At 36.4% G+C, this 22,525-nt stretch overlaps 1 protein-coding gene across 10 annotated transcripts in view; it reads left to right on the top strand.

Moving 5' to 3' along the window:
- Window positions 1-22,525, top strand: part of CCDC73 (coiled-coil domain containing 73) — a 152,478-nt gene that overhangs the window by 76,004 nt on the left and 53,949 nt on the right. For 9 of the 10 annotated variants that reach the window (XM_039536338.1, XM_039536335.1, XM_039536334.1 and 6 more), the window contains 5 exons: window positions 165-200; window positions 3,046-3,120; window positions 9,852-9,890; window positions 17,083-17,218; window positions 20,339-20,418. In XM_039536338.1, coding sequence (XP_039392272.1) covers window positions 165-200; window positions 3,046-3,120; window positions 9,852-9,890; window positions 17,083-17,218; window positions 20,339-20,418 — 366 coding nt within the window. Of the gene's footprint in view, window positions 1-164; window positions 201-3,045; window positions 3,121-9,851; window positions 9,891-9,957; window positions 9,976-17,082; window positions 17,219-20,338; window positions 20,419-22,525 lie in introns of those variants that run through there. The other variant, XM_039536340.1, reaches the window with a different exon arrangement.

The raw sequence follows: 22,525 nt of genomic DNA, 5'->3' as shown, positions 1-22,525 counted from the left end.
CAGAGGATATAAGTAAAATTAATCCTACTTCTCTAATAATAAAATTAATCCTACTATGTTCTAGTGTCAAAGTATAGGAATAAAATTAATCCTACAGAGGCAAAAATATAGTATATGTTGTTTTAACATACCATTTTTAATTTTATCCACTATTGGCAATGAAGTTACAAGCAAGGATGTTTACCATGGAAGAAGAAAAGGTACTGTGTGCAATTGCATTATTACTCTAATTTATCATTCAATGGAAGAAATATGTGACAGATGTGTTATAAAAATTTTAAATGTACATTACATTTGTTTTGAGTATAAACTATAAAAGATCGTGTAGTAATAATAATAAGCATTTATTAATTATTTTTATAACAGTAGTGCCTAGAGGGCCCATTTGAGATTAAGTTCCCAATGTGCTAGGTGCTGTACTAAAATATAGTAAGAAAATATTAATAATGCATATAAGTATACTAGTTTAACTGCACAATATTAAATTAAGCATAGAATAAAAAATGCTGATGGTTTTCATAAGGTTGACCTGGCTAAATTTTGATTTAAGTAATTGTACTTGCCTAAAATTCCTCTTGTTTCAGCTGGATAAAGTATTTTTCATCTCTGATCTTAAATAACTGTTAATGTGCACTCTTTTAAATGGTTGCTGAATTTGACCCAGAGGTGGCTGAATTTTAATGATCAATAATGATCCATATACAAGTGTGTATATAGTTTACACTTTAATTTAAATAGCTGAGTACTACAGCTCTTGTGTGCTCACACAATGGAAGTTATACAGTACTGGACGTCAGTGGCTCAGTCGTCCTTCAGGCAAAACTCACACTGTGCAGGCCAGAACAGCAAGATCAGGCCCTAAGTTTTAGATCCTTCTGGGTGTAAATTAGTACAGTATTAATATTAGAATCTCAATTGTGGCATCTAATACTTTTAAGGCATTGTAGTACTTGCATTGCAAACCCTATATTTAATCTATAAATTGCAAGATTTGCGGGAAAGCAGTATTAATTTTCTAATGTGTATACCCAATAATGTGTCTTGTACTACTACAGTATTCTTACATATGGAGTCTCATTCTTGAGTACTTTATAATAGCCACATTTTTAAAGAAAAGAAATAAAACAAGGAAATTATATTTAAAACTATTAAATAATGTTAAGGTTGTGACCAAAGATAGGAAACTTAAAGTCAGTATTAATATTCTTAACCCTTCCTCTTGTATCATTATTAATACATTAAAACTTAAGGAAAATAAATCAGCTCTAACATGTTTTGGTGTAAATTTGAATTACAACTTTAGTATATTTGTGTACTTTTATATTTATATTTTTAAAAGATTAAATATTCATCATAATTTTCACTATATGTTTTTCTTTTATATAAGATTCAGAGGTTACAAAGGTGTGGGTTTTGTATTTGAACAGGCATTTGTAGTTTTTAGTCTATGGGTGAAGACTCCAAGCTGACAAATAACAGATAAAAGTGTTTATCTGATTTTTTTTCCAGCCATATTCCCTGATATTTGACCAAGCAACAAATAGATATAACCTGCAAAGGAGTCTGTTAGATTTTACTCATTATTGAAGAAAGGCTATTACAGTTAGTTACCTTTCTCTCTTCAGTATCACCAACATACTTTGTCTTCTAATTTTAGTATGCTTTAGGGATCACAATAAGTTTCCTGCTACATGTAGCTGAATCTGTAGTTGCTTTAATCAGCTCTGTTTAAAAGGAGATTCTAGCGTTACTTATATACTTTGGCCTTTGGTATAATCTTTAATAACCTACAAATAGGAGGATACACGTTACACATTACATTGGAATTTTAAGAACTGGTTTCACTAAAAAACAAGACAAAATACGTGGGCCTTGGTTGTGTCCCATGTTGAAACAGTACAGAGGTGTGCCACCTGAGCAGAAGCTCTTGGAGGCATTATGTCTCAAGTCTTGTCTAAACACACAAGCTTGCATTTGTTTAACTAAAGGAGTATTTAAAAACTGGTTCAGTTAAACCAGTGCAAAACTCTTTTACAGACACTTGTTTTGTTTTGAGTGGCTTATGTTGATTCAGCTGAATTCATTTCTTTAGCCACTTATGTTAAACCAAAATAAGACACACTTAAACTGAAATAAGTGTCTTTTTAAATTGGTTTTTACACCAATTTAAGTTAAACTGGAGTAACTTTATCATGTAAACAGGCCCTCAGACCTTATCTACACAGAAAATTGTACTGGTTTAACTAATAGTATGTCTTTAAACCAAGATAATTAAACCAGTACAAATTTGTGTGTGGACATTCTTATTTCAGTTTGTCTTCATCCTTTTTATTTATTTTTTTTTAAACAGGATTAATCAAAATAATAAATTCTTTAACTGAAACAAGAGTGTCTGTACATAAACTTGCACCAGTTTACCTACCAGTGAATCTGTTTAAAAATATGTTGAGTGTAAAGCAATGAGTGCCTTTAAACCTAATGGTTAACAGTATCCACTTGAGGGAGTATCCACTCCAGCAGCTTCCATTGGCCTGGAGCAGCAAACCGTGGCCACTGGGAGCCATGATCGGCTAAACCTGTGGACGCGGCAGGTACACAAACCGGCCAGGGGCTTTCCCCGAAGAAGCAGCGGAACAAGTTTGGGAACCACTGGTATAGGTAAATGGCTCTACATTGTGCTGTTTTGGTATTTAATATCTTGGTTCAAAACTGGGATAATTTGTTAATCCTGCATTTATGCCTCACATTTCTCTGCCATAAAGGAAATAATCCACTTGGAGTCCAAAGTTCCGGGACTACTTGTAAGCGGGGAAGAAAATCACCACTGTGCTCTCAGTTTTAATCTCTTTTTAGCAGATTTCTAAATACTCCAGATATTGACTTAGCTAAATGCTACATGATTGTTTTGCGTGCAGATTGTTCTCCATGGTCAAGAATCTATCACAGTAGAGTAGTGCTTTATATTCTTTACACTTGTGGTTGACAAGTTTTTGTCTTAATATGTTTGGTTTTTCCAAATGCTAAAGTATGACTTCTGATTTAAAGGGCAAATATCAGCTTGCTATAGAAACAAAAGAAAAAGAAATTGATGGGCTGAAGAAAACATTAAAAACATTACAGGTAAATTAACTTTATTGTTAAATGCAGTACTCATATAGCTCTATTTGTTGTTAAGTGGAAAGCTTTTCTTTATTCTTTGTTTTTAAAGGGGGTCTTCTAGGAGCTCTTACTTTCTTTTTTACTGTAGAGGTGCACCTCTGAACAGCCAGGTGCAGCTGCTGCCTGAATTTCCCTCACCAGTCCACCGTCTTTCTTTATTTCTCAGAGTTTTTTAATTTAGTTCTTCCCTTCTAGGAGGACTTCAGGGGAATGAAAGGTTCTAATGAAGTATAAAACACTGTCCTTTGCTCTCTCTGGGACATAGCCTTCCTCTTTCTTTGAAGTCTTCCCTTCTGGCTACAGAGAAGTGAAGGGGGTTTTCCCCCAACTCTTTGAAAGCCTTGGCACAGGACCCCTAAATAGGTGCCCACCATGGTCCTCAAGCTCATACTGCTACTTTTGCCCCTTCACCTGGTTTTGCCACAAGTTTACCATCTTCTCCACATAGTCCACAATTAACAAACATGTCTCACTCAAACTCTGACCCCTGCCTGACAAAGTCACTATTTGCACTGATTGAGGTTACCACTGTTTTGAAATCAGAGCAAGCTACATATTTCAAGCTGTGAGTTATAGCATTTTATTTTGTCTACATGGGGCATTGCATGGGTGCAGCTATGGTGGTGTCTGGGCACAGTGGCTGGAATGAGGGCAGTGTAGTCTCCAGTGTAGACAAGGCTTTTAAAAAAATATTTATATTGGAAGGTAGGTAGTGATAGCCTTGTTCTTAAAGACAAAGAAAATGAGATTGGTCGACCTAGAGAGTAGGAGTAGAGAATGTTTAGTTTAAGGAAGGAGAGAATTACTGACAGTGGAATGTGTTGCCAAATTTCAAGTTTTGTCAGCTCCTAATTATTTTCCTTCTTTTGGCTGAGTAGGCTAGTTATTTATTCTGCTCTGGGCAAGAAGGTAGTTATGCTTCAGATGCTCACTCTGCAATTGTTGATTAACTGGAAGGAGAATTTTCAGTAAGACTGGTGGCATTTGTCTTGTAATTGTGCTAGAATACCTTCTTTGAAGCCTGGGATTTTGACATTTCTGAAAGTGATTGTTTCAAGTCAGCTGCAATATGACTTGAACTCCAGTAATGCCAGCATCAGACCCTTGCTCTCACTTTTTCTGGGACTCAATTAATAAAGAATTAAAGGAGGGTAATATAATTGTCAATCAACATGGGTTTATGGAAAATAGATCCTGTCAAATTAATTTGATATTTTTTTTGATGAGATTACAAATTTGGTTGATAAAAGTAATAGTATTGATACGTAGACTTCTGTAAGGCATTTCACTTGGTACTGCATGACATATTGATTAAAAAGTTAGAATGATATAAAATTAACATGGCACACAATAAATAGATTAAAAGCTGGCTAACTGATAGTTCTCAAAATGTAATTGTAAATGGTGAATCATCATCAAAAGGGTGTCTTTCTAGTAGGGTCTTGCAGGGATCAATCCTTGGCCCTTCGCTATTTAACATTTTTATTAATTGAAGAGGGTTCAGAGAAGAGTCATGAGAATAACCAAAAGGTTAGAAAATGTGCGTAACAGTGATAGACTCAGGGAACTCAATCTATTTATGTTAACAAAGAGAAGGTTAAGGAGTGACTTGATGACAGTTTATAAGTACCTACATGAGGAGCAAATATTTAATAATGGACTCTTCAATCTAGCAAAGAAAAGTATAACATGATGCAATGGGTGGAAGTTGAAGCTAGACAAATTCAGGCTGGAAATAAGGCATACATTTTTAACACTAAGAATAATTAACTATTGGAACAACTTTCCAAGAGCCATGGTGGATTTTCCATCACTGACCAATTTTAAATCAATTGGATGTTTTTCTAAAAGATCTGCTCTCTGAATTATTTTGGGAAAGTTCTATGGCTTGTGTTGTACAGGAGTTCAGACTAGATTATCACAATAGTCCCTTCTGGTCTTGAAACCTATGAATGAATCTATGGATTTATTATAACATTTTTGAAAGATTGATGGCAGTGCTGCTTCTCGTTTTTCACCTTTTGAAAATCTCTTTCCATTACTACTAAGTCAGCATAGTAAATTGAACATTGGATATATTTTTTTTTAAATTGAAGAGATGACATAAACTTCATTTTGTCACCTGTCTTATAAATCAGAAGGTATTATCTGGTGTTGGCATGAACTAATATTGGCAAATTAATCTTGAGATGGTGACAGTGGCACTCATATGCCATCATCATAGCTTTGAACACTGCTGACGTCCCTCTGGACAGTAATTTTGTGTTGATCCCTGCTGCCATATATGCACAAGTAACATCCTATCATGTAGGTGGTCTAACACATTCAGACTAGTGCTGGCATGGGTAAATGGTATTATTTATGGATAGACAACCAGATTCTTGGTATTAAGACCCAACTTTATCATAAGTACATCATCTCATGCTATTTTTATATATGGAATTATGACATTGAAGGTTGGGCACACAGATTTCTTGGCTAGTTACTATGGCTTTGGCTATGTCTATAGACCTTACAGTGGCACAGCTGCACCACTGAAAGATGTCCCATGTATCTGTCCTAGGTTAATGGGAGCTTTCCCATCAGCATAATTAAACCACCCCCAACAAGTGTCTCCCACTGACATAATGCTGTCCACGCCGGTGCTATTGTTGGTGAAACTTATGTCAGTCAAGGGGTTGTTTTTTCACACTGCTGACTGGCAAAAGTTTTACCAACAAAAGTGTTATTGTAGACATAGCCTCAGTTTTAGGTTTCCCTTTTTTTAAAGGGAAAACTCACATTTGCAAGTATTTATAGTGTTGTTGGAGAATGGATGCCTAGATTCTTTCAGTTGATGTTGTGATTTACCCTCAAAAATTGTTTATATTATTTCTGTTTAACTAATATCAATTAACTAAAATGTGGTCAAATCTCTAGATCTGAATGAAACTCCAAATCAGATTCCAAATACTTTCTTTATTCTGTCTCATTGCATACTATCCTTTTGGAGGGAAAAAAGATAATTAAATTCTTATCAATAAACTCTTAAAGGAGGGAGGAAAATTCTAAAATTCTAGTTTGAGTTGATGATTGTTCTTGGTCCCCCTCTATCTGGCCCTGATTCAGCAATGCATTTAAGCATGTGATGAAAGAAGAATTACTCTAAATCAGCAATTTTCAAACTATGGGGCCAGCCCTCCCAAGGGAGGCATGGGAATGTGTCAAGGGAGGAGTCAGCTTTGTGCTTTGCTGTGTTTTTTAAGAGCTCTGGCTGTCAGCCCCAGATAGCTCCAGTCCCTCACCAGGAGGCAGCCCAGGCTCAGGCTTTTCTTCCCCCCACGATCCCTGACCTGGAGGTGGTGGGGCTCTGGCTGTCAGCCCTGGGGTGTCAGCAGCAGCACAGAAATAAGAGTGGCAATGGGGCACTAAGTCTGCTGTGAAAAGTGATATTCATCACTTTTCACATTGCCACCCTTCCTTCTGTGCTGTTACTGGCATGGTGCTACATTCAGAGCTGGATGCCTGGCCAGCCGGCAGCCGCTGCTTTCTACTCTGCCTTCAGAGCTGGATGGTGGTATATGTAGTTTAGGGGAGAGCATAAATGACTACAGACACAAAGAAGGGGTACCTGATCAAATAAGTTTGAGAACCACTGATCTAAATGATGTAGAGATTTTTTTTTAATTGCCATAATTAGGAAAACAGTAATTTATAATTGTTGTATGTATTTTCATGGTTCATCCTAATGTTTAAATTGCATTTCTTGTATTATCAGAAAGGTCATATTTGAAACATTAATAACTTCTTACTGTTTTTCAAGAACTTTAAATTGTTTATATTAGAATTTCTAGCAATGGGTAATTGGATCTAAGGTTATTGATATTGTATTGCATATTCTATTCTTCTTAACTTTACTGCATAGAGTGGTATCTTTGGGTGTCATACTCTACATATTTAATCATCTGGTTAATGTTGAAAATATTTTAAAAGTAAAAGTAATTCCTCCACATGGCTAGCCTTCTGTGCAAAGGTTGTAAGGATTTGTTTTTCTTGTTCAAACCATGACATAGAACAGGTGGTGTATAGTGTAACTCATGGTCTATTGACCATGATACATGGCCAGCTAGTGTAATAATGGTTCTCCTGGCTTTCCTTAAGTAAGATAAACTGAAATAAAAAATATTTCATAGGATGTTAAGAATTTGATTTAAATTTATCAACGCAAGTATATTCAGAGTTGAGATTGAACCTCCTTAACCCAGCCTATTATACCCACGTATAACAGTGCATGTAGGGTTCAGTCTCTGCATTTGGCAAGTTCTATAGTGTGCAGGGCTTAAGGGAGCAAGAGGTCACACCAGTGTCTGTAAGCCACCTTTTTGTTACCCTGAGTTGTACCCATTTCAGCCCCTGGCATGAGTTAGAGCAGCCTCAGCTGCCCATAAGCAGATTCAGGAATTAAAGAAGGAGAGGGGAAAGACAGGAAGATAGAGTAGAGTGTGGGAGGATGATGGAGAATGAAGGAGAGAGCTGGGGAGTGTGTGGTGGGGAAGGAACAGGGTGGATAAACCAGAGGGGCAGGGAAAGATAGGGCAAAGAGACAAAGCAGGAGGAAAAAGGGAAGGAGTTTCCAAACTAGCTGTGGGATCCTCAGTATGAATTCTTAAATACTATAGGTCTGCATTATTTTCTTTAAAGTAAAATTTCTGCTCAAGATTATAATTTTGCACTCTTAGTTTTTAAATCACTTTCTTAAATTGTCAGAATTCCACCTTAAATGGATTCATTGTTCTCTAGGCTTCCTTCTCGATAAAACACATTTTTGCACAGGGTCTACATAAACAAGACTCTTGGTTATTATAGTTTTTCTTTAGTCATCCTTTGTATCCCTGATTGTACTTGAGGGTCACCTCTTATTTGCTATCTTCACTTGAGACTGCATGTTGTGGCCAGCCACCATAACTGTGCCCATGATGGCAATCTTAATTGGCTATGAGTATTGTTGTTGAATGAAATTAGGTACTTCTTTCCCAACAGGGTGAACTTATTTCCATTACAACATTACCAGATGGAGATATTGGAAATTTAACACTGATCTTTCACATGCTGGTCTGGGTTCATCAATACCAAGGGGATAGGTGTCTTATTAATACTTTAGCTAGGACACTACTAGCTGAACTGAAACTTGAATGGAAAATTTTAGTGCAAAGCAAGTTTTTATATTCAAGTGATAAATCTCTCATAATATGAATTAAAAATTGAAACAATGTCAACCTCTTAACAACAGAAACACTAGTGAATTCCTCTGTTTATGCTTACCATTGTTGATGGATTAAAGTGTACAAGATTCAAGAATTGCAACTAAAGTTCTAGTTATTGATTTTATGGATGGTAATCTTTGAGATCTAAGATCTTCAGGGTCTAAAGTCCACAGGTAGTTGGTAAATCTCACACTACTGCAAAGTTTTTGTATATCCAAAAATAGTATTTAATTTTTAGGATTGTACATTCATATATTCAAAGGTCCAGGACAGTGGCTATACACCTAAACATTTGATCACTTCTGCAAATGATACTAATATGTGCTGGCAGTATAATAATGCTATAGTTAAAGGTATTAAAATATCACTAAAATTTGTATATTCTATGAGATAAAAGATAAGGGATCAAATGTTTCTAATCTTACTCAGGGATTACTTGACTCAAGATTCTCATTGACACTGGTACTTTGCAGTGGATATTACTGGAGTGGAAAGTATTATATTAATGACTTCAAATGGGAATTTTTCATTAATAAGAAACACAAGAGTTATACTAAAATGTCTTTATTTTTCAGGCATATATAATGGCTATTTATCTATTTGTTCTGAGTAGAGAACAGGTTCTAAGTTCCTCTAAGACTCAGATATTACTCCAATTTCTTCTACTTCTTTCTCCCTTGTTTCTTGCAAAGGCCCTACATGAAGGTGATCTTCCCTCTAGTGAAGGTTGGTTATAGCTCCCTCCAAAGTCTATGCTGATGGTGGGGGAGAAATGTATATCACTTTTTAGCACGCCTCCATCTGTTGACTTATGAATAAAGTTTGGTGTATAGAACTTAAACTCGGATCCCCTCATTTTTATTTAATACATGAAGATTTTCTCCTACTCCTTTTGAAGTCAATAGGCTTTTCACCATTGCCTTAGCTGAAAATTGGACTGAGATCTAATTTATTTATAATAAAATATGCTGTAAAACAAGTATATTAAAGTAATTACAAACCATGGAAAAAGTTTCACAGGCACCAGTAGCTGACATCTTCACATTTGGTCACCAAACCTGGTCTTTAATTCTTGTAAATATATTAAAAAATGTACTAATAAAATATTGTGTTGATTTATATTATGTTAAACATTATTAAAATAATATGTATGTCATAATACAAATGTATGCTCTTTTACATTAATTTGTTTGCATTAGAATTTCACGGATTTCTTTTGCATTCTTTAGATATTTAAATAAGTGCAATGTTATAATCTTAGTCTTACAATAAAAGAACCATTACAGTAAATGAACCAAAAAAAGGGTATTATTTCATTGGGATGAACAACATCTTCAATACACATTGAAAATATAAATGAAATATTTAATATGTATGCCTTCTTCAGTAAAGATTGGTAAAGAAAAATGATACTGTAACATTAACTGTGTAGCATTTTTGTTTTTACAGATTTCAAAATACACTTTACAGAAGAAATTGAATGAAATGGTAAGAAACTACAAAAACTGTAGATGACTATAGAAGAAAGAGGCCAAGAATTTTCACAATGACAAAATGATGACAGATTGGAAGGGTTGTAATGAAAATACTGACAGAATTTTAGAAATAAGCTATGAAAAGTAACTATTTGTTTAGACCTAGATAAAAGAAAGAGGTCACAATCTTGTTGTATGTAAAATACTTCAGTTTTTTCTCTTCTTTTTATTATATTCTGACAATTGCAGAATTGTTTATAAAAACCTTTAATTTAATATTTGGAATTTTTTTTTCTAAAATTGAAATATTCCTTAGTTTGTAGCGCACATGTAGTTTAACTTTTGCTTATTAGAGCCAGTAAAGATTCTTTTTACAGAACATAAAAAGAATAACAATATTACATTATCCTTAAAATTATAAGGCATGGCCTGGAGTTGGCTGCATTAGGATGGGATAGTCAGGGACAATGACATGTCTAAAAGTTAATACATTAGCAAAAAGGATGACATGGGGGGGGGTTAGAGTTATTTTTAATATTAATTCCCCAGTAGAGTTTAGATTTGATCCAAGGAGACAAAAATAAGAGACAACTTACTCCCTCAGACATTGAATATAGAGTGACACTTTAGTCACTCTGAATCCTGTTGTGTGTTTCAGGAAGTGAAAGAGCAAGCTGCAGAAACATTGCTAAGCTTGATTGAATAGAAGCTGTGAAAATTCTGTTGCTGCTCAACTGGAAAGAATAAAGATAAAGATAATATTGTCAGACCATTATAAACTGTGATTTTAATTAAGAAGCTCAAAAACTAGAGTCCAGTTTAGCTTTAAGCACCATGACATTTGTACTGAAAGTCATCTTCAACGCTACAGTGGTTTTACACAAAATGTGGTGAAATTGAATAATGTGTCCTTTGACCTGGGAGATAAGGCTACAAGTTAAAAGATCAAAGGCAACATAAAATGTGTTTTGTCTTATTTCACTTTTAACTTGTATTTGTTGTTAAACAAGTACTTGTAATCTGAAAAATGTTAAAATATACAAAATTATTGAATTTTTATTTATATCCCTTCAAATACTGTCTTTTACTGAGCTCCCATGTTCCTTCTTCCATATGAAAGAGAATAATATTTAAATTACAACACTTTTTGTCTGCAAACTAGAGGTGTATTTACACCTCCTAATGAAACGTTGCTTATTTATATATCATTGTATTTTATGGTGTGTGTGTGTGTGTGTGTGTGTGTGTGTAAAAATGTGTACATTATATACACACACACACACACACACACACACACAGACTCATAATCATTAAAATTATCTTTAGATGCCTTGGAAACACTCAAACACTACAGTGCTGATACACTGTAAGAACCTGGATGAATAAATAGGTACTCGTAATAATTTCCTAGAAATATGTGGGGAAACTTGTTAGAAACCCTTTTTTTGGACATGTCCCTACTTTCTGTAATTCATATTTTCTTAGCTCTATTCATAATAGGTGCTCAGAATCTATGATGATAGGGGCCAGATAAGGAGGTAGATAGAAGCTCCATTATCTAGCTATTTGTGTAGCAATGCAATAATGCATTTTAGATTGGGTCAAGTTCTGACAGCTTTACTCCTTGAGCAGTCCTGTTGAAATCAAAGAGATTTCATTCTATCAAAGAGAGAATAAAGATTATAGATTTGTAGCCATTGTGAGCGATAGTGGCTAATCTAGGGACTTTGAGATTGTCATGTAGAAAATAGATAAACAAAGAGTTCTTAGAAATTCCAAGGTCTTAGTTTTTTGATGCTCATTTATATGCCAGATTATTTCCTTCTTTATATTTCTGCTAAAGAAGGGTCAAATTCTGCCCTGGCTAGTGCATTGAAAATTAGCAGAAACTATGCCTAATTCATATTCTGTACCTTAGAAAACCTGCCAGCCAGGATAGCAACATTTGCTTCTGCTGGAGACTGGATGTGCCATCTTGGGCTTGTGCACTCTTTTAACCTGTAAAACTACAATCTTCACACATTCTGTGCACACCATACGTAATCACGTCGTGCAATCAAGTTGGGTGTGGGAATCAAGGTTGCTGTGGGTTGTTATCCATTTATGATACTGTCGTATAAATTACGTTGGAATTTTTAACCAACAGGGCAAAAATTTTGTTTTTGTATTTGAAAAAGATTTTAGAAAACTTTTTAAATATTAATAGAAATATTAATAGAAAATGTTAATGTCATCCTTTTTCATTCCCTCCTGTTTCAATGAAAACAAGGGCCCCGATTCCCCAGTGCAGTATCCTAGTTTTTAAACCTGTGGATTCTAGTCCGTGGGAGGATCAAGACAGTATTGGGAATGATAGTGTAGGCTTGGTGAAAGTAGCTCCTGTGCCATGCCTTCTCCCTGTAGCTGACATAGAGGAAAGAGGTCATGGCCATGTCTTCCCCTTAACTCTGCTGATCCTTAGCAGCCATTATCAGTCCCTTGGCAGTTAATGTAATTTAGTGTGTTCTGATGCTGGATTGGCACAGAATAGACTCAAGGTGAGCTTTTTATCATCTTTGTGCTTCCTCCCTGGCCTGCACTGCGTTATCCTCAATTATAATTGAGGATCTGGGCTAAGGTTTTTAGGTTTTTTCTCCTCTCAAACTTTTCCCTATAGTATCTGAAACATGTTGCTATGCATGAAAACCAAGGAGGGATATTATATATAAAGTAATCAGTCTAGTTTCACTCTCTCTAAGTTGAGCATTATGAAAACAGTAAACACTCTAATTTGCAAAAAATAAATTATGTTTTCTAAACTGTTTCATTTTTAATCTAAAATATTAGGGACACACAAGGAATTTTTATATAAACATGATTTTTTTATCTTGGCAGTCTCAACATTTTTAGGAATTCATCCACAACTGTTCATGGCTGAAAAACAATAAAACTTGTTCGGGACTGCATTAATTTTTTTTTTTAAAAGATTGACTTTAGGGAGAAAAAATTTGAAGGAACTAGTGTATGGGCCAAATGTTTCTGCTTTGATTTACATATTTTGATAGCTCTCTCTGCATAATTTCCACTTCATCTTGCCTCAAGTCTCCTGCAGTAATAACTTCTCTGTCTCCCTGGTACTCTCAGTTCCCAATTACCACCTTCAGCCTCACGGCATATATCTGACTACTAGTGTCTCCATTCCCAGCATATTCCTCAGATGTGAGCACTTCATCTTGTGTCTTCCCCCTAGCAAACTGCCTGGCCCTGAGCTATTTCCCTAGACTAATTCCACCAAGAAATCACCCTGTTTCAGCAAACTACATGGCCACAACCAATTCCACTCTCCATCCCAGCTTATCTTTATTTCAGGTGAAGGGCACTGTAGTTATCCTTCCACATGGAGTATCAGACTGTAGGACGGAGAAGTAAGATTCCATGGCTTCCCACTCTAATAGGAACAGACTTCTGTGAAAGCTCCAGGATCAAACCCTCTCTCCCCAACAGACTCCTTCCAGATTTCCTCTATTTTGTTTCCAAGAATTATTTTAGGGGAGGGATGTTAGGGTCTGAGTGGGAGACTGTTTTACATCCCTGTCGGGAAGGATGTTAGGGAAGTGGCAAACCAGTCTGCTTACCTTTTCTGGGAATGAAGCCAGGAGTGTGGCTTTTCCACCAGAAGTCATCTTTGGGCCAGCCTTTGAGGGACAGCAGGCCAGTCTCTTTCTCCCTTGGCAAGAGCATGGGGAAATAGCATATCAGCACGTTCTTCCTAGCAGAACATCTGTCCAGAATATGTGAAGGCAATGACATCCCATTTCCCCAGTGAGAAGGATATAGGGGGACTGGCATGTTGACCTATCATGAGGAAAGAAGGTGGCAAAACAGTAAGATAAAATATTGCCAAGTTAAAAAACAAAATTAAAAAAATGTGCAGATCTTGGGGGGAAAAAAACAGAAGATTGGGAGAAACTTCCTGCAGGTTTTGCTGTAATTCTTCAAAGTATGATATTTTCAAAGCTTGTGATTCTTAACACACACGGTTTTGTAATATTTTAAATATGAGGCATGTACTGTAAGGCATTATTGCTAAAGTAAGCCAGGGCTTTAAAAATAATTCCTGCACTATAGGGTCAATTTTCCCTACATTGTATCTCATTAATATGAAAATTAATCAAACCTTTAAGAGTAATGGAAATTACCTGCATCGGGAGGAGAACATACCCATGTATAAATTTATATATAGGTCTATTTAAGGTTTTGACACACACAGAGATAACAGAAAAGAAATTCAATTTAAATTGACATGGCTCTTAGCTTATCTCGCTGTGCCTGGCTACTTCAGAGCACAAGAGCTAGAGGCAAGAAGAAAAGATAAGCATGGATTACTTAATGCCAGGCCAAAAATATAGAAACAAAGACCAGGAAGTTATCTGGTGGTTATACAGGTCATGGATTTATTGAATAAATAACTGAATCAGATGACCCAAACCTAAACCTTGAGAGGAAGTCCCTCATGGGTGTGTGTATCTCCACCATTACTGAAATCTATGAGCTGTCTGATGCCATGGAAAAACACTGTGGGTGTTCCTGGACTGGCCACAAGTGGTTCCATCCTTGGGACTGATTTGCCATGTTCCAGTTATGGCCCAATACAGTGTGTCTGGCACTGAAGCCTTATTCTGTGGTATACTTCTTTCAAGACACCTTGGCATAGTTGAGATGGCATATTACGTAATCCAACTATTTCCCTCGATCATGCTTTATCAGCAAGGCATGCCTACCTTAGAGGGCAGTAAACTTAGGTTTGGCTCCTTCTACCACCATCTGCTTGGAGCAGAAGAAAAATTTGCACTTCATGTGTAAGTCTCTAATAGAATAAACATGCCTGAACTACTGTCAGAAGAAAAGGTAATAATCAAGTGTCGTCATTAACTTTCTTTTCTTATTTTTGTTGGTTTCATTCACATCCCTAGCATTACTTAAATGCAGTTATTTGGATGTTTTTTCTGTGCTGACATAAGTAAAGGGTTGGAAAAGAGAGAAGAATTATATGAAAATTCATAGGCTGAGTAGCTGGAAGTGATTGTATAAGTGGTTGCTGTTTCTTTATCTGTGCTTCCATTACAACTTTCAATTTGCTGTATTGCGTTTAATTTTATTATCTTATACAACATGAAAAATTTGTATTCTATATATCCTATTTTGCTAGTCTTATGCTGGCCATTTCTTTGATTACCATCAAATTTTATTATCTTCTGATGCTTGGACATATATTGCATTTGTTAGCCTACAAGAAGGGAGCACCACAGAAGTCAAGCAAGTTGGGCCAAATTCATCCCTGTGTAGCTCCACTGAAGTTACATACAGGAATGAATTTGGCCCAACCTGTTTGATTTCTGTTTTATTCGCTAGCAGCTTAACAAATGCAATGTATGTCCAAGTAAATTAATGGAATTACACAGGGATGAGTTTGCCTCTGTATTTTTAAAGGAAATTAAAGGAAAATTTAGCACACTTAATAGTTTAAAAAAACAATCTAACAAAAAACAACAACAAAACAAACCAGAACAAACCAGAAAAGAGACTCAAACCTAAAGTAAAGAAAGGGATAAAAAGTAGTTTTACAACTGCATTGATGTGTCACCTGGAATACTGTCAGGGGCCGCTCCAGGCCCCAGCACGCCAAGCGCGTGCTTGGGGTGGCAAGCCGCGGGGGGGTGCTCTGTCGGCGCCACGAGGGCGGCAGGCAGGCTGCCCTCGGCGGCTTGCCTGCGGAGGGTCCGCTGGTTCTGTGGCTTCAGCGGACCTCCCGCAGGCATGAATACTGTTCATTTCTGGCCACCATGTCACAGAAAAAAAGATGTTTTCAGTGTTGTAGCTGTGTTGGTTCCAGGATATTAGAAAGGCAAGGTGGGTGAGGTAATATCTTTTATTGTACCAACTTCTGTTTGTGAAAGAGTAAAGCTTTTCAGCTACTCAGATCTCTTCAGCTCTGGCAAAGGTACTCAATGTCACAGCTAAATACAAGGTGGAACAGATTGTTTAGCATAAGTAGTTAACACATGGTGTTATAAGAGATTGTTCAAGATGAAATGGGCTGTTAACACCTCTGCAGTCATAGGACTAAAAGGTGTGAGGGGGGACTAGTGGGTTACAAATGTTGCAATAAGCCATAAATCCAGTTTCTTTATTAAGACCATGATTTTTATCATCTTGCAAAGTTGTGAAGCTTATATTCAGTGTAACTATTTATGCAAACAATCTTTTCCACCTTGTATTTATCTGTGACATGCTGAGTACTTTTCCCAGACCTGAAGAAGAGCTCTGTATAGCTCGAAAGCTTGTCTTGTTTACGAACAGAAGTTTGTCCAATAAAGGATTACCTCACTCACCCCGTTTCGCTTAAAAAAAAGATGAACATTATTAGAACACTGGAAAGACTTTCATATGAAAGTTCACTGAAAAGGTTATTACTATAAGGAAATGAATAAATGAGCTCTCTTTCTCTCTCAAATGAATGGTATATAAAAGGCAAATCATGAATTCCTATTTACCCTTTCCTGTAACACAATAACCAAAGAAACAATAGACATAACACTGATAAAAGGAAATGTATTTGACACAACAATTAACCTGTGGAATTCATTGACACAAGATATCACTCATTCAAGAGTTTAGTAGGATTAAAACAAATAAAATCACATGGGTAATTAGAAAATCCACAGTTAGATTATTTGAGTTAAAAATGTATAAGGGATGTAATCTCTCATCTTTCAGGGCATAAAATAACCATTGATTGGCAGTTGTTAGGAAGAAACTTCCCCTATGAATGACTTATTCCATAATTGTCCATGAATCTGATACTGATTTGCATTTGTGTTCCAATATTTTTAACCTATTAGAGCCTAACTTTTGTTTTTGAGAATTGACTTACATTTTAGATGCTTCCTTTAGAATACAGAAACTTTTAAAATCCCTAGCTACTGTTTAGTAGTAAATGGTGAGCTTTTGTTTTTACCAAATAATATATTGAAATTATTTTATTTAGATAATTAAATTATACTATTCTTCTTTAAATCTCTTTGCAGTTCCATTTGATTCAGAATATTGTTGGTTGAGTATGATGCTTTGATTTATCTGTCTGATAATAGTTGAAAGTTTGGCGAGCACATTTATAATCGCTAGAATTGCTCATTAAACTAATTCTTGGTTCCTGTTTTCAACAGGATCAAAAGCTACAATTGCACATAATGGCAAAGGAGGAACATCATAAGAAACTGAATGAAGTTGAGAAATGCTATGCTACTATCACATGTCAATTTGGAATGATAAAAGGGGCTCATGAGAAACTAGAGCAAAATGGTAAATTTTTCTTAAATGTAGTCCTACAGTAGTTAATTTTTGTAGTGTTTTTCCTTCTTCAATGAGTATTTTCACATTTAGAGGTTAATCTTGTTTTCTCCATGGCATTAGCGGACCCTACTCAGGTGGAACTGATGAGTTTCTGTGATGGAAAAGAGGAAGAAGAATTTCTGAACCCTGTACCTAGATCCACTGCCTCTAGTTATCTGTTTCATGGGTGCTTCCTGTGTCCCAGTGAGCAAAGATCATAGACCTCAGTCCTACAAAGAGCTGAGTTATCTTGCAGAGTGCTGAGTGCCCTTACCTGTGATAGACATTACTGAGGGTGAAAGCCAGGCCTCACTGGAATCAGTGAGGGTTTTGCCTTTGATTTCAGTGGGGCCAAGATTTCACCCTGAGAGGTGAAGCCATTCAGCACCTTTCAGGAAACCTCATCAGCATCTCATAGAATCTATCCCTTACAATAATTAGGAAGCCAGACTATTCTTTTCCCTTCTTCGGGGGATGAGGGGTTTGCTGTCACCTTCCAGCCATCAACAATCTCAGTTGACAGTCTCCAACTCTGATTCATATTGTTTTAAATTAAATATGTACAGAAATAGAAAATAATAAAACAGGAAAAATAAATAGAACTAGATGAACATCATCATCTAGCACTTTTTTAAAAATTCTGCATAAATAGCTACTCAAGTATAACAAGTCTGTACCAAAAACTCATTCCCATCTCTGTGCTTAAATTCTACAAAGCTATTTGTGAATCTGTTGGTATATGACAAAATTGCACCAAGTATCTGTGTTCACTTATGTACAACAGTTTTGCACCAAATATGTTTTTCTTCCATAAAATACCAAAATTAAAACCTATAGCTCAAATATTTAAAAGTATGTGCAATTTTCCACACACAGAACTTGTGTAGAAACGCCCCCGTTATATGCATAAAAGTCATGAATTTATATGTGACCACACATTTTCATGTACACAACCCTGACTCGCATGTGTATATTTAGTATTTTGTACATCCTTTTTGGCTGCATGCAAACATGTGCACAGATCTTTGAACATTCAGTCTGTGTATGTAAATACACATATGGAATATAAATAAATATTAGTTATAATAAAGAAAGGAAAAAATCCAAGCATATGTCAAAAAAGGCTTGTCTAAGTGAAGTTAAGTAATTTTTCTAAACCTTAAACTAGCTAGTTTTCTATATTTAGATAAGAGTAAATTGGTGGCCTGTTCTGTGAACATTCTTGGCATTTTAATGGCTGGGGTTATTCCTCATGCTCATGTCTTTTGAAATACAGTTGTGCTTAATATTTAAAACAAAAGAAAACATTGCTGTTCTTTCTTTTTATTTATCATGGAAAAGTCCTGTTTACTGTTTGTCCTATGCAGAAAATGTTTTTTTTGCAATTTTTATGGAAAAATACATTAGCTTTCTGTATTTACATAATTTGGAATATGTATACATATATTTTATTATGCAAAGTATTTGCAAAGTAAACAGCTGGAAAAGATTAAATATAACACAATACCAGTGTTTCTGTTCAACAAGAAAATGAGCTATTCACCAGAGTAACTACAGTCAAGTATCAGAGGGGTAGCCGTGTTAGTCTGGATCTGTAAAAGCAGCAAAGAGTCCTGTGGCACCTTATAGACTAACAGACGTATTGGAGCATGAGCTTTCGTGGGTGAATACCCACTTCGTCGGATGCATGTAGTGGAAATATCCAGGGGCAGGTATATATATGCAAGCAAGAAGCAGGCTAGAGATAACAAGGTTAGTTCAATCAGGAAGGATGAGGCCCTCTTCTAGCAGTTGAGGTGTGAAAACCAAGGGAGGAGAAACTGCTTTTGTAACTACAGTATCTCTCTTACTGAAGAGAAAATTAATTTTATACTGTGGCATATAACAGCCATATTAAGCATGTAGATCGCTTGTAAATTCTGAATATGAATCTACAGTCAATGGAAAAGTCACAGGAATCTATACATTAAATAAACCTCTAATTTCTACTGATTTCCTGGGATTAAAAATAGTGTTTATGAAAACAATTTGTAGATTTTGAAAATGTTGAAGTTAAAAATTGTTGCTTCGTGTAGTTGTATAGTAGAGATGCCCCTCTTTCTAATGGGATCCAGCACTTTTAACTCTGGCTTTATTTATTGTTATTATTTGTTTCAATCTACCAGGCTTTAAAACCATGAAGGTGAAATCCTGGCTCCATTGAAGTCAATGGGAGTTTTGTCATAGACTTAAGTTGGACAGAATTTCACCTATGATATTTTATGTATTGGAAAGTTGTCTTGGGACATTTTAAGAAGTGTGTTACATTTTGTAATGCACATATTTAATTTGAAAATCTCTCTCATAATACTGTTACTGAGGCTATTGTAAACCTGATCATATTGTAATCCCAATTTTCAAACATTCCACCTGAAATTGACAAGCTGTAAATGCCTGAGTAGATTATTTCTAGGAATTTTGGGGAAAAAAATTAAAAAGGAATAGGAACTGTGCTACCCAATTTTGGAATGGGAGCTGTTGGAGAGGTAAAAAAGAGGGTGCATGAAGGGAAAACATGAAGGGCAAAGCATAGAATAAGGGATGAAGAGAAAGTATAGGAGATCAAGATGCATGGATAGGGATAGAGGAGACGAAGAAATACAGAGACTGGGGGACATGTACAGTTTTTTAGATGTACTATTTTAAACACTTGTAGAGTAAAATTCTGGCTCCATTGAAATAAATGGCAGAACTTTCATTGACTTCAATAGGGCCAGGATTTCACTCACAGTTTTCAATATAGATAGAAGTAGATTTTAGTCTCCTCTATTGCCTTTCTACTGTCCATTACCTCCCATATTCCATCTAGGTATAACTGCCCCTACAGATCCTATGGATTTGCTAAAATCTGTGGAAGGGAAGCCCCATTTTGATGGGTCTCATAAATTCTGTAGAGCCTGCCTCTACAGACACTTGAGACACTTGCAACCTTAGCTCCTTTTTCACAGAGTTTGTTAATGAAGTCATGTATACATTACAGTGTATATAACCACATGGAATTTTAATTTGAAGGCATGTTTTGAGGATGTATTTAATTTTTTTTCATTGAAGTGCTGGAAGCACTACAACTTAATAAGAAACTGGCATCAGTGAATAAAAGACAAGAGTCTGAAATAGATAATCTAAAGGAGGTAAGTACAGTATGTATTTTCCAGATGTTTGGGCTTGTTTGAGGAGCTTCAGTAGAAGTAGTAAGAACAATAACATACAAATTGTAGCACTATTTTTCATAATGGCTGAGTGGCTAGGATTGGCTCTCAGGATACCTGGGTTCAGTTCCTGGCTCTTCCACTGCTTTGCTGGGTCACCTTGGGTAGTCACGTCCCTCTCTGTGTCTCAGTTCCCCATCTGTAAAATGGGGATAATGCTACTGACCTCCTTTTTAAAATGCTTTGAGATCTGTGGATGAAAAACACTATGTAAGAGGTAGGTATTACATTATTATATGCTCCCCTTCCTGTGTAAAAACTATGTGAGAGGAAACCTCATCAAATGTTGGGCAGCTTTGTGGAGTTCCTGGCACATAGGAACTGTCATTGATCTTCACTCATCTCAATTTCTTCTTTGCCAATAACTGGCAGCCTGGCTTTCTCCATTGCCTCTTCCATCCCACTATTCTGTGGTTAATGACAGCCTTTCGTGGACCCCTTAGACATACTGTGTGGCTCCCCTTCCTGGTTGAAAACCATTGAGATAGCATATGGCAGTGGTTCTCACCCAGGAGTCTGGGGCCCCCTGGGGGGCTATGAGGAGATTTCCACCAAGCAGGGCCAGCACTAGACTCGCTGGGCCTAGCGTAGAGAGCCGAGATCCCACCACATGGGACTGAAACCCCCTGGGGCTGCAGCCGAAGCCTGAGCAATGTAGCTTCACTGGGGTCTGGAGCCCCAGGCAATTGCCCTGCTTGCTACCTGTTAATGCTGGCCCTGGCTTTTATATGCAGAAAACCAGTTCTTGGGCACAAGTGGGCCATGGAATTTTTATAGCATGTTGGTGAGGCCTCAGGAAAAAAAAGGTTGAGAACCCCTGGCATATGGGGAACAGGCAAAAGAGCACCTATGCCTATAAAAGAAATCTGGTAGCCTGGGAGAAAAAAAAACCATTGTAGAATCACTAAAATAAATGGAGAGCTTTGGGACAAGTGTAACCAGTGTGAATGGTGGGCAGGAGGCGTGTGGACAGTGAGGCTACCCTGCCACTGAGCTCTCTCTTGTCCCTCACACATGCAGAACTATAGTAGTTGCCAGACATCTCTTTGGATTTGCCCTTTCTCCTAAGCAGGTGAGTGAGGCAAGCTAAAAGGGTTAATATGCATGTCAGGATGGGTAGGTCTCTCTTTCCTTCAAGCAGCCAATTAAAGGGTAACAGGAGAAAAGCAAAGGCAACCCCTGCAATGGTCATGTAATTTCATTCTCTGTCCATAATCCCACCTTGTTCTTGTCTCCTCCTCCCCACTTCCATTTATTTGAAGGGAGGTCCAACAATGTTTTCTCCTTGATCATCAGGCTCCCAGAAAGCTTGAAAGAGAACCAGTTCACTGCTCCACTTCCAATCTCCTTTGGGTTTCTGTTGCTCTGAAATTTTCAGACAGATGACTTCGTGGTCCTGCTCCTGCTGCTGCTACATGAAACTACCTGTTCTTGAGTCTTGAGACTACAACTTGCAACAGAAAAAATTAGTTGTTTAGGAGAAGGATTCAGTTACCATTTAAGTTTGTTTTAAACTGATGAAAATTGGGCATTTACTCACTGTGACTTGCATTTTTGAAAAGTGAAGTTGATGAGTACAGCAATGCTTTAAAATTCTACCTGCACCTAGTATTGTTTTTCAGTTTTTAATAGAACACACAGCTTCTCATTGTTGTGGTTCATTGGGGTATGATGCCTTTAAAAATCTGGTCCAGAAATCAATTATACCCTGAGATAGACAATTTAATTAATTAAGACCCTTTTTCATCTGTTTCTTTCAATCTCAAGCTTGTTGCCTATTGCAGACATTTATTTTCTGCTTACAGTTTTAATAACAAAGATAAATCACTAAATTAAATCTAATTTATTTTAGTTGCATACTAGAGAATAAGGCACACCGTGAGTATTCAAAAACACCAAGTTCCAAAATGACTGTTTGATTCAAAAGATCAGAGCTCTGTCTATCATTAAAATCATACTTAGAAACTTAACGATAAAGCACAACGTTGTGAAATTACTCAAAAGGGTGTTCAAATCATGAAGAGGTTTT

The sequence above is a fragment of the Mauremys reevesii genome, linkage group 4 (assembly GCF_016161935.1).
Source record: "Mauremys reevesii isolate NIE-2019 linkage group 4, ASM1616193v1, whole genome shotgun sequence".
NCBI classification, from domain to species: Eukaryota; Metazoa; Chordata; order Testudines; family Geoemydidae; genus Mauremys; species Mauremys reevesii.
Note: the sequence above shows the minus strand (reverse complement) of the source record. Positions and strands in the feature narration are given on the sequence as shown.